The sequence below is a fragment of the Schistocerca piceifrons genome, chromosome X (genome assembly GCF_021461385.2).
Source record: "Schistocerca piceifrons isolate TAMUIC-IGC-003096 chromosome X, iqSchPice1.1, whole genome shotgun sequence".
NCBI lineage: Eukaryota > Metazoa > Arthropoda > Insecta > Orthoptera > Acrididae > Schistocerca > Schistocerca piceifrons.
The window spans coordinates 829790658-829808993 of record NC_060149.1 but is presented as its reverse complement, the minus strand read 5'-3'; the positions used below and the strand labels follow the sequence as shown (position 1 = coordinate 829808993).

The 18336-nt window shown below is 41.3% G+C and overlaps 1 protein-coding gene across 1 annotated transcript in view; it reads left to right on the top strand.

Annotated features, from left to right (window-relative positions):
* Positions 1 to 17960, top strand: part of LOC124723183 (pro-neuropeptide Y-like) — a 47445-nt gene extending 29485 nt beyond the window's left edge. Inside the window, exons 2-3 of the mRNA XM_047248377.1 lie at positions 11613 to 11814; positions 17668 to 17960. Of these exons, the coding sequence (XP_047104333.1) occupies positions 11621 to 11814; positions 17668 to 17773 (300 nt within the window). The 5' untranslated portion in view covers positions 11613 to 11620 and the 3' untranslated portion in view covers positions 17774 to 17960. The remainder of the gene's footprint in view (positions 1 to 11612; positions 11815 to 17667) is intronic.
* The last annotated feature ends 376 nt before the right edge of the window (positions 17961 to 18336 follow it).

Below are 18336 nucleotides of genomic sequence, written 5' to 3'. Positions count from 1 at the left end.
ATTGCGTGAAAATGTAATCACGTGTCAGTTCGAGTATAATATACTTGTCCAATGAATACCTGTTTATCATCTTCATTTCTTCTTGGTGTAGCAATTTTAAGGGCCAGCAGTGTATGTTGAAAAATATGGTTTTACATCCAAAAGAGTGGAGTATAATATGGTATATTGGAATTCTGTATAAAACCAACCTGCTTTCAGAGAGAAAAATTTTCCATTACCTATTGTTCCCCCTTTAAACGGACCAGACACCAATGGGGAGTCATTCCAACGATGAAACTGGCGCGAATGTGGAATTCCAATGATATAAGCTTTTTTGACAAAATGGTACGTTGTTTTGGCTCGACGACTGGGAGCAAGCGCCTCAGAAACGGTTAAGTTGGTCGGCTGTTCCTGTATTACTGTCGTTATCATCCACAGAAAGTAGTTGGTGAAACCATGAGGAAGTGACTTGGCGTTGAACGACCATATATCATCACAGAAGGTGGAAGTCGGAAGCTTGCCCGCTCTTTACAACACAACAGGCAGTTCTGTGAGCGTTTAGCGCACGCTGTTGAATATGAGGCACCGTTGCAGACGACCGCTACGTGTTCGCGAGCTGATCAACGACATCGTCAATTACGATTGCAGTGGGTACGGAGTTCTCTAGAATGGACCATCGATCAACAGATATGTTTCGTCCGGTAGGATAAATCACATTTCTTGTTATACCAGGTCGATGGACGTGTCTGGAGACAGGTATTATAAGGGCGAACGGCTGCTCGAAACATGGGCATCACCACAGACGCAAGCCATTGGTATCAGTGCTGTACCACTAGAGTTATTCTCTTGGGCTTCGATGGACTTTGTGGCAGTAATCGAAGTCGCCGTGACAGCTGTGGACTACGTGAACGCTGTTGCTCACCACCCACACTCCGCTATGTTCGATCTCTTACCCCACAACGATGGCATCTTCTAGCAGGATAACTTCCTGTGTCAGAAGCCCAGAATCGTGCTGCAACGCTTTGAGGAACATAGTAGTGAACTCACGTTGATGTCTTGCCCACCAAGTTCACCTGATCTGAACCGAATCGAATGCATCTCGGGCGTATCAGGTGCTAGCTCAGCGCCCGAAAATTGCATTACCTCAACATCGGCATCTGGTGCTACGTATTTCTAGAAACCTTCCAACGACTCGTGGAATCCATGCCACCTAGAAGTGCTGCTGTGTTGCGTTCGAAAGCTAGACCAACACGCATTTAACTAGGGGCTCATAATGTTTTGTCTCATCAGTATATTTCAAGAGTTTCATGCATAATTACAAACTAACAACTTCTCATATTGCGTCCTAACAGAATGAGAATACACTGTGTTCATATCCTATTAGATAAACGCTAATATTCTTAGGTTCTGTCCTGTAGGTGTTATTAATGTATTTGGTGAATATCGCAGTGATAATCGCAGAAAATGAAAAGAATTCAAATATGAATTTGAAAATATATGGTAAATGTGAGTGGGACGCTAATTAATAACGTACTTCTGTGCATTGTAAAACCACAACTGAAGTTTCTAGTTAGTCAAGGTGTGTATATGGAAGGAAAATTTATGTGCCCTACAACATAACTGGTAGAGGAAATTCGGAGGCCGTTTTCTTCCAGAGGACTCGTTATTTCCAGAAGGTTCTCTTTCTTTTCGCAATAATACGATAGTGTGACTACAGCCAAGTTGTTTCGTATGGTGATCTATTCTGTGAATCTGTACCTCACACGATGGAAACAACGTCCGATGCATCTTACGAGAATTTGTATTCAGTCTTAGCTCTCGACTAAAGACTACTAGCAGAAACGTGCTAAGGGTAGGAATAAAAGCAATAATTTTTTATTCAGATTTTAATAAGGTACCTATTCTTGGTATACTGAGGAGATAAAATGGCATTATGCAGATTCGTGTGAGCTAGGTACAGCATGTAATTCACTCGGAATTAGTATTAGTGGGTGTTACAGCTGAAGGGAATACTTACATCAGATAGCAATATGATTCATTTATTGCATTCTTTATTTATTTCAGAATATGTTTGTTTTATATCTTTCATGTACGTGCATACACTCTTTGTCATCCGTGTTATCTGTCCCTACACACCGTAACATGTGCCACTGTGTAAAAAAAACTCTCCATCTCTGCTTGACAAATATATGCCATCAGGTTTTTTGCGCGGCGACAAACTGTCATCTTGCCGGAGATGGATGATATTTGAGAGGTAAAGGTTGTGTGGGTCTTTATTCAGCGGAAGGGACGAGTCTCGAATAACTCCTTAAGAACCCAGGAAAAATATCTGCAGTGATATTTTAGGAAATGTTTCAGTAGTTGTTGCAAGCTACACATGAGAGGTAAGCAGCCTTTAATGCTCTTTTATGTTGATATCTGATGTCATAAAACGAACTTTTCATAATTTTTCACGTTGTGCTAGTTCCTTCGCCTCTGACATTTCAGTCATCCCAAAGCCTATTGCGCAGAGAATTATTGAAGCGTTCTATAATAATAGAACAAGAACACATTTACCTACAGATTTCAAGCAGAGAAACTTCTAACATAAATAACAGATCGTACATATTCTCTCCTGATGTTGTTCCCTTTTTACGTAACATTTTAGCCTATTTCGTTTGTAAACTTAGTAAACTGAATTTCATATGATTAAAATAAAAAACTAATTGAATACACGTGGTGTTAGTTATGCCATAACAATTACTCAATGATAGATACGAAATATAAAATTTTGATAAATATTAAATTTAATATCTTCAGTAACTATTATTTAACTGAAATGTTAACAGTTCGATATGTTATACAATAGATCTCGCAAATTATTCCATCTGTGGAGTGACATCTATCGCATTAAATAATTAATCACATTTACGAATTTACACTAATATGCCACCGCTGTAAATATTTCGCCTAACTATGTACAACTCTGCTTCCTCTCGTTACAAATATCTGAGGACCGTGGGCCAATTTCGATTGTCCTAATTACACACCATTATTGCTTCATCCCGTCACTATGATAATTTTTCCTCTTGTCAGATATCTTCGCTACTGTTTTATCATAATACGACCTTGCATTCCTTTTATTTTAACCTTATGTTTCCCATACCTCTCTTTTTATTGCTTCTCATTATCCTTAGATGTTTATTTGGAAGTATTTCGTAAACACTGGATGATGTTGAGTTCTTCTCTAAAAATTAAAAGAAACACTGTTCATTACTACTTCTCTTAACTCCTCGTTGTTCTCAAACACTTCACCATAAATTATTGATTTCCAATATTCGATAGCTTTTGATGCCCAAATATCTTGCTTGTGTGTCTTACGTCTAGGTCCTCTACTTTTCTTAATTTTTAATTGAATAATAACCGTTTTATTGCACATAGGCAGTCGAGCCTCACGTCTCTTATATAACGTTACTTTTCACAACTTCAATAACTCTCAGTCATACTATTTTAAAATAACTGTTATTTCACTAACATTGTTGTCTTACTACAGAACACTAACTGCATTTGTTTCATTTCGTAGTCATTATGTCCTACCGAGAAAAATATTCCTTCCTCGAAATAAAGTAATATGCATTTTCAAAACAGAACTTCACTAGGTCTGTTTGTTTTTTGTTTTTCTTTTTTTTTTTGTTTCTCAAAGAATAGTCTACACAGTTTACTTCAGCAGATGTGTTTGGTTTTTTGTTTTATTTTTTCTTCCTCAAAGTACTGTCTACACACTTCAAAGGGCAATTCTATAAACGCCGTTATTATATTACTGCAAATTTACAAGAAGATAAGACGTGAAGAAGATTTTAAAAACTAATTTCAGATGAAAAACTTGTGACTCTGATCAAGCATAAAAGTAGGAGTATTTCATTGAATTAATACAACTGGCAATTCGTGCGTAAATGTATGGCTGGTACTCAGATTTCATTGCTGATTATAGGCTGAAGATAACGATACATTCCATTATAAAACAATCGGTGGACCTTCGAATAGTAGTGAGGCAAGACTGAATTTAAAACTGAGCTGTTGTGTACTAGATTTTCTAACAAATTACAAAACAACATCCGCGGAAAAGATAAATTCGTGAGAAATGTACCAATGACAATAATTTACTAAACGCTTTGGAACTAAAAGTACTCATGAAATCAGTGTGAAAGACTAGTCTAAAATTAAACGCTAAATGATGGCCACTTAACTTTATAGACACATCATAGCGAAGTAATGTGCTATCATTAGGCAATGCTTATTTTCTTTGTGATTTCTTAAAAGTTATAAAAATAAGAAGCCCTGTAAACACGTGATCAAAAACACAACGTCTCTGCACTTGTAGCATACTCGATGTCGTCTGTTGTGATATCGCTGTTGCCTCTCTTATCGACTCCGTGCACTTCCTGCTCTTCAGTTGTCAATTATAGATAACAGACTGCTAGGATGGAGCTACCTGCAGCGACTATTAAAGCATGATATGGGTACATTTTCACCTCACTACGTAGTCAGTACATCACACCTGGGACAATCACAATTATTTCGTATAAGATATTAGTAAACAAATTGAAAATTATTGAGTTATCATAATTCCAAACTAGAGTACCTCCAGATATTATGTTCTATTCATCGTCGACAATCCCTGTATCGGGTGTCGCTAAGTTATAGCTTTTGTGTTATCGCCTGATATAAATTACAACATCTACGCTCCTCTGAAGTTAATTTTCACGCACAGTTTCAGTTGGAGCTACCATAGCGCCTTGAGTTCAGTTGTCATTTACAAAACTATTTTTCCTCGTGCATCTTTTTAAAGTGAGTAATCAAAGTATCCGTAATTCGCTGTTTTGATAGTTGGCTCTTTTAAAATAGATCTAGTGATTCTCTTTGGTATCCTCTGTATTCATGGAAATTACCTCTACCTTTGATTTCAAGACGCTTGTGGCATACAAATGGATGTACCGGTAGGAAAAGCACTGCTTTATCTGGCTGCATATTCGATATAGAGATATTTGGCACAAATATACATTGTACTTATAGCTATTGCTGTTGCCTCTCTCATTAATTTCGTACACTTCGTGTTCTTAAATTACCAATGAGAGGTCGAGAGAACAGAGATACCTCTAACGAGGGAAACATATGCCCAAAGGTTAATCGAGTCTGCTCATGTTTGGCACCGCTGGAGTACGTATTTACATGAAACGAGCGCTGTTATAGTATGATGGGCTTTTCAAGACTTTCCAAGAAATCGATGTTCAAAGTTTTACGAGGCTTTTGAGTATCATACATTAACGGCAATCGCCGAGCAGGGACTTTACTGTCTAAGGCAATAGACTAAGAATCTGCCCGTGCTGCATTCGATTCTCATCATTTCGTTGATAAACTCCCGCCAAACACTTCTATCACCATATCGAATCATATTTCTTCGAAAAGTAATGGTGGGAATAACAATAATTATTGTGGTACATTCGAGTCGATGGTTTAATTAAGATTATTATTTAGCGCATGGCTAATAGACATATCATAAAATTAAATTACGTATACATATGTACATATTGACACACAAGAAACTTAAGTTTGTCTTCGCAACTGCAATCCAGTGCACTGCAGCTGGAGCTGCTTGCAGGAAGTCGTCTTCAGCATCGTGAAAGGCTCGAATCCTGCATTCACTGACAATGTGGTGAACGGTCTGGAATGGAGCCCCGCAGTCACAGGCTGGATTAGACAGCTTCCTCCACTTAAAGAGAGCATCCCTGCATCAGCCATGGCCGGTACGGATTCTGTTGAGAGTAGTCCAGGTCTTGTGTGGTAGGTCGAATCCACTTGGAGGTTTAGCACCTGAGAAGATGTTATGCAGGTGCACATCTGTCACTGCTTTAGACTGACCTTTGCATTCTTCAAGAGGTCTGAAATCCTCAGCGACCATTTCAGCAGCATCGCACAGATTTGGATGGCGTGATTTCAGTCTCCTACGATTTAAAAGTGGCAGGTCACTATGCACGGGTAGGGTAGAATTCCTGGAGATCTTGTGGAATTTTCTCATAAGAGCAGTACATCTGCGTAGATCAAGAGGCATTATACCGGTTAACACTGGAAGTCAATAAACTGAAGTAGATCTGATTGCGCCAGATATCATGCGCATTGTCGTATTCAGCTGGGTGTCAACAAGCCTTGTATGATGACTGTTCATCCAAACAGGTGCACAATACTCAGCACTTGACTACACCAAGCCCAGAGCTGAAGATCGCAGGATGGTTGCTGAAGATCCCCAGGTAGTTCCGCATAGCTTTTGGAGGATGTTGTTTCGAGTCCTCAACTTTTGAGCTAAGTTAGGAAGGTGTTGTTTGAAGAGTAGTGTACGGTCCAGGTTGACACCAAGATATTTTGGGTTCCAATTATGACGAAGAATTCTGCCTCTGAAACTAACTTCCAGCAGAAACAGTTCTTTTCAGAGTCCATTAACAAGAAACATTGGACTAACTACAATTAAGAAAGTGTGATAAAATGAACACTTATTTATCAATAAATTCATGCGCGTAATAAACAGTTAACGCGTTTGTGGCAGTTCACTTACGATTCTTCCTCTCAGTGGTAGGTAGACAGCATTTGCGCTGGTATCTATAAGGGGCGACCAATAGTTTCCATGCCTACAAGCGCGTTGGAGTCGCGCTGTTGTGCATATATGCTACAGCAACGCCACAATCGAAAACATTTTGAACACCCCTTGTGTCATAAAAGCAGGAAAACATAGTGCAGACTGACACTAAACCACTTTTTGACACGCACTTCTCATTTTTAATAATGATAGTCGAAAACATGCGTCATTGATATCTAAAAAGAATGACGGTTCACAAATAGTTTTTTTTTTTTTTTTTTTTTTTTTTTTACGAACCCTGTGTTTTCAGTATACATACGAACACAGGAGCTGTCAACTGATGTAGTACCAGATAATGAAAAGTAACATAAGCTCCAAGATTTGATATTTCTCTCAGGCCCTGCAACAATGTAGGAGCATTCTCCAGTCGCTTCACAAAATTTTTGATTTACCGACAAAAGTATACATTGCAAGATTGACACAACGGTCTTCATTTTGGGTTGTATAGTTCTGAATGTATACGTTGTTCGTCTGTTTTCATCTTGAAAGATTTCATGACACAAAACAAGATTTCCCTGTTGTAGCAATATAGGTGTTTGGTAGAGGACTAAAAAAATTACATGACTTGAACTCAGGAAGGCTAGACTTACACTTTGCAAACATTAATGTGCTAAAGCAGCAACTCAAGGGCTAGCTCGCAAAAATTTCAACCTCGATTCCTCGAGAACGCTTAAGAGCCGCGTCGTGCTTGAGTTGTATTTGTTATATCTAAGAATGTTCTGCAATAATGCGGAAGCCCAGCAAGCTCAGGCACCCGTTAGACGTACACTACCCTTACTTAGTCAGTTTGTTAGTTCATGTTCCATAAATCATTTGAACGATTCTTTTATCGAAGTGATGAGGAACGCACAGTTTTCGGGATATGTATGCATGATTAGTATTAACGTTAATGATCACATTACGTTTTTAGTCCTACTCGTGCAACTACACATAAAAACAAGCTTTTTTTTCTAATAGTTTTTAAGTATAAATTCGTTAATAGAGTAGGACTTGTCTGGGAGAAATGATTGTAAGTTAAATTTAAAACTTGGTTTGCTACCTATCAGATATTTTGTGGTATTGGGCAAATGATCTAAAATTTTTGTTGCTGCATGTCGAACTCCTTTCTGAACTACTGACAACTCTAGTAATGGCAATTAAAGGTTATTTTTCCCTCTACTGTTGTAGGCATGGACATCATTGTTCTTATCAAACTGTGATGGATTATTTCTGAACAATGTTTTTAGTGAATGTGTGTATTGTGTCGGAGCAGTGCACGAGGTACCTACATGACGTGAGTGGGTGAAAACCACACGTTATTCTTATTGTTCGCTTTTGTACTTTCTATGTGATGAGCTACTCCATAAAATTATGACATTATTGAGTGGAAATAAGCAAAATATGTCAAGACCTCTAAGATTAGCAACTACAGGAAGAACAAAAGTAACTGATCTTAACTGTTAAAGACGTTGTATAATATGCTTCTTCCTGTTCAAGTTTTCATCAATATGTACAGCCAGTAATTTGCAGCATTCTATTATTTACTGACTCCTGCTCATTTTCTACATCAGTTGCTGATATGACTCTGTTTGCTGTACAGAACTGAATACAGTGTGGTTTTTTCTCAGAATTTAGGAAGCGTCAATATTCTGAGAGACACTTTATAATTTTTTGGAAAATATCATTTACCATCTCTTCTGTTGATTTCTCTCTAATGAGATTTCTTATAACACTAGTACCGTCTGCAAAATGTACCAAGTCTACTTGTTGAATGGTAAGTGTAAGGTCATTCACGTATATACAAAACAACAGTGGACCTAAACTTTGTGCCTGAGGGACGCCCTTCGTGATTTCTCCCCTGTCACTAACGATACCCTTCCAAGATTGTTTGAATTATTCAGCACAACCTTTTTGCATTATGTTTTACGTATGTTTCAAACATACTGTGTGTAAAGCCATCAACTACATAAAAGATGAATTTTTCTGAGCGAGTAACATGATCTACGCAACTAAGCGCCTTGTAAATATCACAAAAAATACTAACTGGCGACATTTTATTGTTTAACGGTAGTACTACTGGATGAGTGAATGTATTAATAGTATTCTCAGTCGAACAACCCTTCTGGAATCGAAACTATGATACATTAAGTAAACTGTTTCCATTTAAGTGTGAGACTACTCTTGAGAATTTTACATTTTCGAGTGTTTTTGGAAAAGTTGTCAGTAAAGAAACTGGAAGATAACTGTTTAAGTCTGTCTTATCACCTTTCTTATGAAGAAGTTTAACAATTGCATATTTTAATCTGTCTGGAAAAATTCTCTATGTCAGTGATGTATTGTGCGTATATGACCAAGGACATTACTTATTAACTTATAAGTTAGTAGCTCATGATTGCTGCTGCGCTACTACTTATGTTACCCATTTCTTCATCTGAAGAATTAGTGTTTTTATACCATTAACACAAACTTGCTTTGATCATGGGACTGATTTTCGTCCTACTGTGATACAACTGTTCCAGACTTCTCGTCTGTCCCTTATTATGAATTCACTGTAGATGTAACTGAAGACATAGAAATGAATCATCTCTTATCCAGAAACTCACATAGTTCCTTGTACAACTTAACATTCTTGCTCACAGTGGTCTGAGGGATATTATACTTTTCACAACGGGACATAATTTGCATTTAAATAAGTCATTCTGGAACACATACTAACATAACGCTCTGTGCCAAGGAGTCGGAATATGAAACACAAGTATCAGTAGTACTGTTATAATCGAAAAGATTGTGTGTGTTCTGACAAGCCATGGTCAATAGGGGCAGTCCGTTTATGTCGAGCACAAAGAGCTCTTCAGTTCCCTTATTTTACTTTTTACATCAGTAAGAAAAATAAAAGACAATGTTCTTCACATTCAGATTAAAAATCTTGGGTTCCATTAGGTTAAGCTGAGTTCTTAACGCAGGATGTTCCACTAAAATGATCACTGTATAGATTGAGACTGTACGTTCACTATAATCAGTTTAATTCTAAGTTTCTCATACATCTTGACGCACTCCGAAAGCTAACTCTACGCGCGCTAGCATGAATGATATACAGAAGAACCACACTCGGATCGAATCATCGCACCCGATAAATAACTGTTCGTTTTTAGGCTGTTTATCACCGATGCCTACGCCTACGATGAGTTAGTTCCTCATATTCGCCAGAAGAACACAAACTAGTGGGTGTACCTAAACGTTAGGACCGTGTGGCCTGGAGACTGACTGTACCAGCCACGGAAACGCGTCTTGGTGGCAGAAGAACTCGGGTCGCAGTGAGGCAGAGCTCTCGCTATGGAGGTTATTTATAACCTTGGAAACGGCGGCCTGTGGGGAGGGCACTCATTTGCGCTGTTTTGGTCAGGTTTAGGTTGTTTCCCTGCCACATCTCTGGTGTATTCACACCCCAAGGATCGTTCAGTTTTAGCACGAGGGCTCCCTTGGCGAAAAGTACTAACTTCTGAACTAAGTGTAATTACTACTAGCAAAACTACGGACAATGACACTACACTGAAGCGCCATTACCGACTATTTGGTATCTTCTGTTCGCCCCCACAACACACAAAAGCTGCGCAGGATTAGCCGAGCGGTCTCAGGCGCTGCAGTCATGGACTGTGCGGCTGGTCCCGGCGGAGGTTCAAGTCCTCCCTCGGGCATGGATGTGTGTGTTTGTCCTTAGGATAATTTAGGTTAAGTAGTGTGTAAGCTTAGGGACTGATGACCTTAGCAGTGAAGTCCCATAAGATTTCACACACATTTGAACATTTGAACACACAAAAAATCACGAATCAGATTTCACTCAAAATTAATTAATATCATCACTAGTCTCAAAGGCTCATTAATGTCTAGTTTATCTAATTCTGATGTGGCGATCATAGTTCTTCGCCTCTGGAGAATGTGAGTTCAAACCCTCCTGGCAACCACACCAACCGGCGCCGAGGTGAACATTTACTTTCAACGCGCGAGTTAAAATCCGTCCCAGGTTTCTGTCTTCACTCGTGTAGAAAATAATGTCTCGTGAAATCGAATGAATCTTTTTGAAAAGGCGCATATGAGCTGCTAAGAAAGGTTGTGGAGGAACAAAGATGTTGTTGTTGTGGTGGTCTTCAGTCCTGAGACTGGTTTGATGCAGCTCTCCATGCTACTCTATCCTGTGCGAGCTTCTTCATCTCCCAGTAATTACTGCAACCTACATCCTTCTGAATCTGCTTAATGTATTCATCTCTTGGTCTCCCTCTATGATTTTTACCCTCCACGCTGCCCTCCAATGCTAAATTTATGATCCCCTGATGCCTCAGAACATATCCTACCAACCGGTCCCTTCTTCTTGTCAAGTTGTGCCACAAACTCCTCTTCTCCCCAATTCTATTCAGTACCTCCTCATTAGTTATGTGATCTACCCATTTGATCTTCAGCATTCCTTTGTAGCACCACATTTCGAAAGCTTCTATTCTCTTCTTGTCCAAACTACTTATCGTCCACGTTTCACTTCCATAAATGGCTACACTCCGTACAAGTACTTTCAGAAACGATTTCCTGACACTTAATTCTATACTCGATGTTAACAAATTTCTCTTCTTCAGAAACGCTTTCCTTGTCATTGCCAGTCTACAATTTATATCCTCTCTACTTCGACCATCATCAGTTATTTTGCTCCCAAAATAGCAAAACTCCTTTACTACTTTAAGCGTCTCATTTCCTAATCTAATTCCCTCAGCATCACCCGACTTAATTCGGCTACATTCCATTATCCTCGTTTTGCTTTTGTTGATGTTCATCTTATACCCTCCTTTCAAGACACTGTCCATTCCGTTCAACTGCTCTCCCAAGTCCTTGTCCTTTGCTGTCTCTACAAAGGTCATACAGCGACAGAAAGAAATGCTGACTTCAGACTTACCGATTCCGAGCCAGCCAGGTAAAGTACAGAGAGTGTGTGTGGGTGTTGCAGGATCCCAGATGTCGTTGGTGCGCGTGGTGGTGATAGCGCTGGTGGTGCTGGCGGCGACGGCCCCGCTGAGCGAGCCGCTGCCCGCGGGCGCCGATGCAGGCCAGCAGCGACCCGAGCGCCCGCCCATGTTCACCTCGCCCGAGGAGCTGCGCAACTACCTCACCCAGCTGAGCGACTTCTACGCGTCTCTCGGCAGGCCCAGGTGCGTGCCACAGACGTACTCAGTTTCACAGGAGCCTAAGACTGGAACTAATGGGTGGAAATAAACGTTTAGTTCTTTACTAGTTAAACAACTTATACTTTATAGCACCAGTCGTTCCAAGCGACAGCTTCCAGTCTCAGTTCACCAGTTGCGACATAATACACTACTGGCCATTAAAATTGCTACACCGCGAAGAAATGCAGATGATAAACGGGTATTCATTGGACAAATATATTATACTAGAACTGACATGTGATTACATTTTCACGCAATTGATCCTGAGAAATCAGTACCCAGAACAACCACCTTTGGCCGTAATAACGGCCTTGATACGGCTGGACATTGAGTCAAGCAGAGCTTGGATGGCGTGTACAGGTACAGCTGCCCATGCAGCTTCAACACGATACCACAGTTCATCAACAGTAGTCACTGGCGTAGTGTGACGAACCAGTTCCTCGGCCACTATTGACCAGACGTTTTCAATTGGTGAGAGATCTGGAGAATGTGCTGGCCAGGGCAGCAGTCGAACATTTTCTGTATCCAGAAATGCCCGTACAGGACCTGCAACATGCGGTCGTACATAATCCTGCTGAAATGTAGGATTTCGCAGGGATCGAATGAAGGGTAGAGCCACGGGTCGTAACACATATGAAATGTAACGTCCACTGTTCAAAGTGCCGTCAATCCGAACAAGATGTGACCGAGACGTGTAACCAATGGGTGATACGCCAGTATGGCGATGCCGAATACACGCTTCCAATGTACGTTCACCGCGATGACGCCAAACACGGATGCGACCATCATGATGCTGTAAACAGAACCTTGATTTATCCGAAAAAATGACGTTTTGCCATTCGTGCACCCAGGTTCGTCGTTGAGTACACCATTGCAGGCGCTCCTGTCTGTGATGCAGCGTCGAGGGTAACCACAGCCATGGTCTCCGAGCTGATAGTCCGTGCTGCTGCAAACGTCGTCGAACTGTTCGTGCAGATGGTTGTTGTCTTGCAAACGTCCACATCTGTTGACCCAGGGATCGACACGTGGCTGCACGATCCGTTACAGCCATGCGGATAAGATCTCTGTCATCTCGACTGCTAGTGATACGAGGCCGTTTGGATCCAGCACGGCGTTCCGTATTACCCTTCTGAACCCACCGATTCCATATTCTGCTAACAGTCATTGGATCCCGACCAACGCGAGCAGCAATGTCGCGATACGATAAACCGCAATCGCGATAGGTTACAATCGGACCTTTATCAAAGTCGGAAACGTGATGGTACGCATTTCTCCTCCTTACACGAGGCATTACAACAACGTTTCACCGGGCAACGCCGACCAACAGCTGTTTGTGTATGAGAAATCGGTGGGAAACTTTCGTCATGTCAGCACGTTGTAGGTGTCGCCAACGGCACCAACCTTGTGCGAATGCTCTGAAAAGCTAACCATTTGCATATCACAGTATCTTCTTCCTGTCGGTTAAATTTCGCGTCTGTAGCACTTGATCTTCGTGGTGCAGCAATTTTAATGGCTAGTAGTGTCTGTGAATAGTAATGAGCCTTCAGTTAATAGTCATTCGCCACACTGCTCGGTCTTGTTGAATACTGTAGAGTTACAATCGCCTCTCCATCAATCCCCCTGCGCCTCATCCACTAGCCAATGGCGTCCCTTGGATGTGGTGGTCAACACACCACTTTCCCAGCCGTTTTCGGGTTAATAGACCAGGAGCTGCTTCTAATCACAAGAGGACCCCGCCTTCTCGCCATAATTAATTTCGTCCATGGCATATCCGCGGCTTGGCCAGAAATGGAAGTTACAGAGATGGGAACTTCAGGCTGCCAAGCGTTTAGAAATTATAACATATTTGACGCGGAGCGGGGTGATCCATTTGCATTCACGTGTTCTCAAGGCTGGTGTCGGCCCAGCGGTTCGCAGCTCGTGGTCTCGTATCTAGCATTGCTGCCTCTGGATGACGGGGTCCTACGTTCGATTCCCGACCGGGTTTGGGATTTTCTCTGCCCGGGAATTGTGTGTTTGTGTTTCCTCATCATTGCCGGCACGGTAACTCAGCGTGTTCGGTCAGAGGGTTAGCTGCCCTCTGTAATAAAAAAAACTGAGTTAATGGATAAACGACGAACTGAAACGGGTGTCTTGCGACGTGCGCCTCTAGCAGATACAACGAACAAAAACGAACAAAATGAGAATAAAAAACAGCGGAAAGGTCGTGGGTTCGAGTCCATCGGCGACAACTTTTTTTTCAAATTTTACTTTACTCACACAGCAAATGAATCGAAATAATGTTCGATGTATTGTATTTGTTAATATTTTCATGAAAGGCACGTAAAGGAAGGGTAAAGGAAAATTAGAGAATCCAAATAAATTTCCGGGAAGGGATTGTAAGGCGTGCACGAGGACTTCGTTTATAAAGTTAGGTACTTTTGTTGTTTTAAAGTTGACAGTTCTCAGTTGTTGGGATGATATTCAGTCTAAAACTGGGAAAGCAGTAATTTTCTCGGCACCTTACACACGTTGTTAATTCCGCAGCTTTACGGTTACGTAATTGTCTTAAAATTTCCACACAAAAATATATACGGTTCAAAGACATGAAAGGTTCCCTGTCATCACATATTTTGGCAGCAAACTGCGCTTGACGCATCACTTCATCAAATATGAGCGAGGATAGCTGCTGATGTACAATGGAACGTATTTTGATGCAGTCTGCTAGGGATGTGGTCTTTTCTTGTTCTCTCTCGATGAGATAATGGCAGTTTTGAAGCTTTTTCGTTAAATTCTTTAGCTGACGATAAAAACAGGCGTGGCAGGGTTGCACTTTGAAAGAGCACTTGGAGTGAATCTCTTTAATGCTGCACGATGGTTGTCTTTCTTTGTCTTGAAAAATCTCATCGCATAATTGTGGATTTGTTTGTCCTCACCAAAAGTCAGTTAACAGAAGAAATTTGTCCTCCTGCTCATAGGATTTCATGTCTGCCCCCGGTAGCTGAGTAGTCAGCGCGATAGAATGTCAACCCTAAGGGCCCGGGTTCCATTCACGGCTGGGTGGGAGATTTTCTCCCCTCAGGGACTGGGTTTTGTGTTGTCCTAATCATCATTTCATCCTCATCGACGCGCAAGTCGCCGAAGTGGCGTCAAATCGAAAGACTTGCACCTGGCGAAAGGTCTCCCTGGCGGGAGGCCCTAGTCACACGACAAAAAATAAATAAATAAATAAGTAAATAAAATAAAAATAAAAGTAAAATAAATAAAAAATAAAAAAACTAGTGCCCACGGCCTCTAGATTATCACTCTGTAGGATTTCCGCCGGGCCATTCGCTGGCTGGAGACTACGTGAGTATAAATGGCTCATGCCGACCCGCGCCAAAAAGCTATTTTTTAAGAGTTTTTCAGTCTGGAGCTCCCAGTTCTGTCACTTTCATTTTTGGCCAAGCCCTAGATATACCATAAATCTGGACGAAATGGTGTAATGCGCAGGCGCGGTACCCTTGTCAGTCATGAGGTTTCTCAGGTGACATCACGAAGCTGAGCGTCCTCCACATGGCAGCTGTCTACACTGCCCACTTTATCGATGACATTTTTTCGAAGCATGACCAGTCTCCTGACTGAACTCGCTGAGCTACCTTGCCGGCATTCGTTCGGCTACGGTGGAAGACCCATTCATTTATCAGCATCCACATTTACATGTCTACGCTGCGGAATGTTTCAAACTATTTAACTACCGATCCACTCTCGCGTAGCATATGAGAACAAATAAAGACTTTTACCGATTCTTCCGTCGGCTCTTAGTAGAACAACATCATTATAAAAGAAGAGCACAACACTGCGTATGTATTACAGTTTTAATTTATTTTGTTAATTTGTTTTCATTTTACAAGGTTATCATTAGACTTTAACAGATTATCGTCGTCAAACTTCATACAATATTCGAGAAAGATATTGTAATACATGTTAAATATCGAGAGTCGAGTACGAGCACAGAGTAAATGTCATCTCCGACAGTTCAGTGGTAATTCAGTTAAAATGTGTGAGTCAAACACTACATAAACATGAAGGGAACATTAAACACCAAAAAGCAATATCTATAAAAAAATTTTACATTAACATTCATAATAAAATAAAATTAGTATGTCATAACCGTACTGAAGACTATCTTCCAGGGTTATTACATATGGATCGCGATACAGAAACACATTAAAAGCTAAAATTGACATTTGCAACAACAGACTCTCTATCACAGATTTTCTTACCCTCTGACAGCAGGTGGAAAACATATGTCGTTCTCTCTGTCGGTTCATTATTGCCAGGGGACATCGGGCAGTACGTACTTTTCAATTCAATAAACTTTATCATCTGCCGTATACTTTAGGTTATTTTATTTTACTTCGAACGCAACCAGTTTCGGCAATTCATTTTGCCATATTCAGGCCCCATACGCTTTTTCCGAATCAACGAGCTTATCGTATAGCGCCATAAAACTGGATATCGTGAATCCCAATCGTTGTGCAACTGATTCATACGAAAACGTGATATCAACTCACGGCTTTCAGCTCACAGCCGATAGGCGGCGGCACCAGCGTCACTTAACAGTGCAGGCGCGGCCTCACCTTAGCCGTTTCCACGATAATCCCAGCATCGCCAGTCGGCGTGCATACGGAAAATAGAAGCCTACCGATTACAGGCCAATCACGCCTTGCCGTGCCGTCACGAGCTCACCGGCAGCCTGTGTACTCCTGCGAGCCCGCACTAGTTAAAAGCGCACACCCCTCCATAGATGGCAGTGCGAAGTTGGACTGCAGCCTCTCGAAATGTTTGGACCCACCGCTCGTTACTACGGACCTATCTATGGAGACTCCCATGTTACAGTGTTGTACGATTGTGATAGGGACTCGGTGTACAATTCTGCCTGACAGTGTCTGTATTGAGACGTGTGAATTTCCATTGAGAGATTAAATTTGTTTTTCCATTCACACCCCCAGTCTTTGTTTTCCGCACTTCCCGGATACAACAAACACCGGGTGATCAAAAAGTCAGTATAAATTTGAAAACTTAATAAACCACGGAATAATGTAGATAGAGAGGTAAAAAATGACACACACGCTTGGAATGACATGGGGTTTTATTAGAACAAAAAAAAGTATTGCCAGACGCGTGAAAGATCGGTGATGATCGTGTGCTCAGCCGCCACTTTCGTCATGCTTGGCCTCCCAGGTCCCCAGACCTCAGTGCGTGCGATTATTGGCTTTGGGGTTACCTGAAGTCGCAAGTGTATCGTGATCGACCGACATCTCTAGGGATGCTGAAAGACAACATCCGACGCCAGTGCCTCACCATAACTCCGGACATGCTTTACAGTGCTGTTCACAATATTATTCCTCGACTACAGCTATTGCTGAGGAATGATGGTGGACGCATTGAGCATTTCCTCTGAAGAACATCATCTTTGCTTTGTCTTACTTTGTTATGCTAACTATCGCTATTCTGATCAGATGAAGCGCCATCTGTCGGACATTTTTTGAACATTTGTATTTTTTTGGTTCTAATAAAACCCCAAGTCATTCCAAGCATGTGTGTCAATTTGTACCTCTCTACCTACGTTATTCCGTGATTTATTCAGTTTTCAAATTTATACTGACTTTTTGATCACCCGGTACTTCCAGAAATTGTTTGGGATTCGTATAATCGTACAATACCGTTTATTTATGTGCAATACATCACATATCCTCGAACCTGCAGACGTGCAAACTGAACACTACATAGCGTCTCCAGGCTATGTTGCCTTCAGAACGGAGAGTACTATGAGAGACGGAGTGAAGTGACTAAGCGTCTTGTGTCTGGCAGCAGGTTCGGCAAGCGCGGGTCGGCGGCGGCGGCGGCCTTCCGAGCGGCCAGCCGGCTGCCGCTTCCTCCGCCGGACGCCTACGAGCAGCTGTTCCAGTACGACGAGTGAGCAGCCCGCACACCACCAGTAGACGCAGTCTCCGCCACACTTCTCACGTTTTACCTGCCAGTTCGTCCCATAATTGTCAACCGTAATCTTTTGTTTGTGTACGCATTTATTCGTAATTGATCTGTGCGAATCACATTGTTCTTACATATCTCAAGAAAATGCACATTAAACGTACATTTTAAGTTCACGTCTTTATACCTCTTATTATTTTCCACAACTCGGAAAGCACAATGTTGCTCTTTTGACTCCCCAGACATCACCTGCACTAGTTCGTAGATGTATCCACGAGAGACGAAAAGTACAGTGCCTCATAAGAGCATTCATTTACATTTCAGTACACTCAAACATATTACAAGGCAATTTATAAATAAATTGTTTCCGCAGAATTTAATGTGAAGCATGTTTTTTTTCATTGGAGCTGTATGATACGACTGCCGATACAGAATGGTATAAATCTGTGAATGCAACTAAAATTTACAAAATCGACAATTATCAACGCAGTTTTCGGGTGTCCCTTTTGACTGCAAATCTAGCAGGTAAGAGCACCAAGACGACCAGCAGGC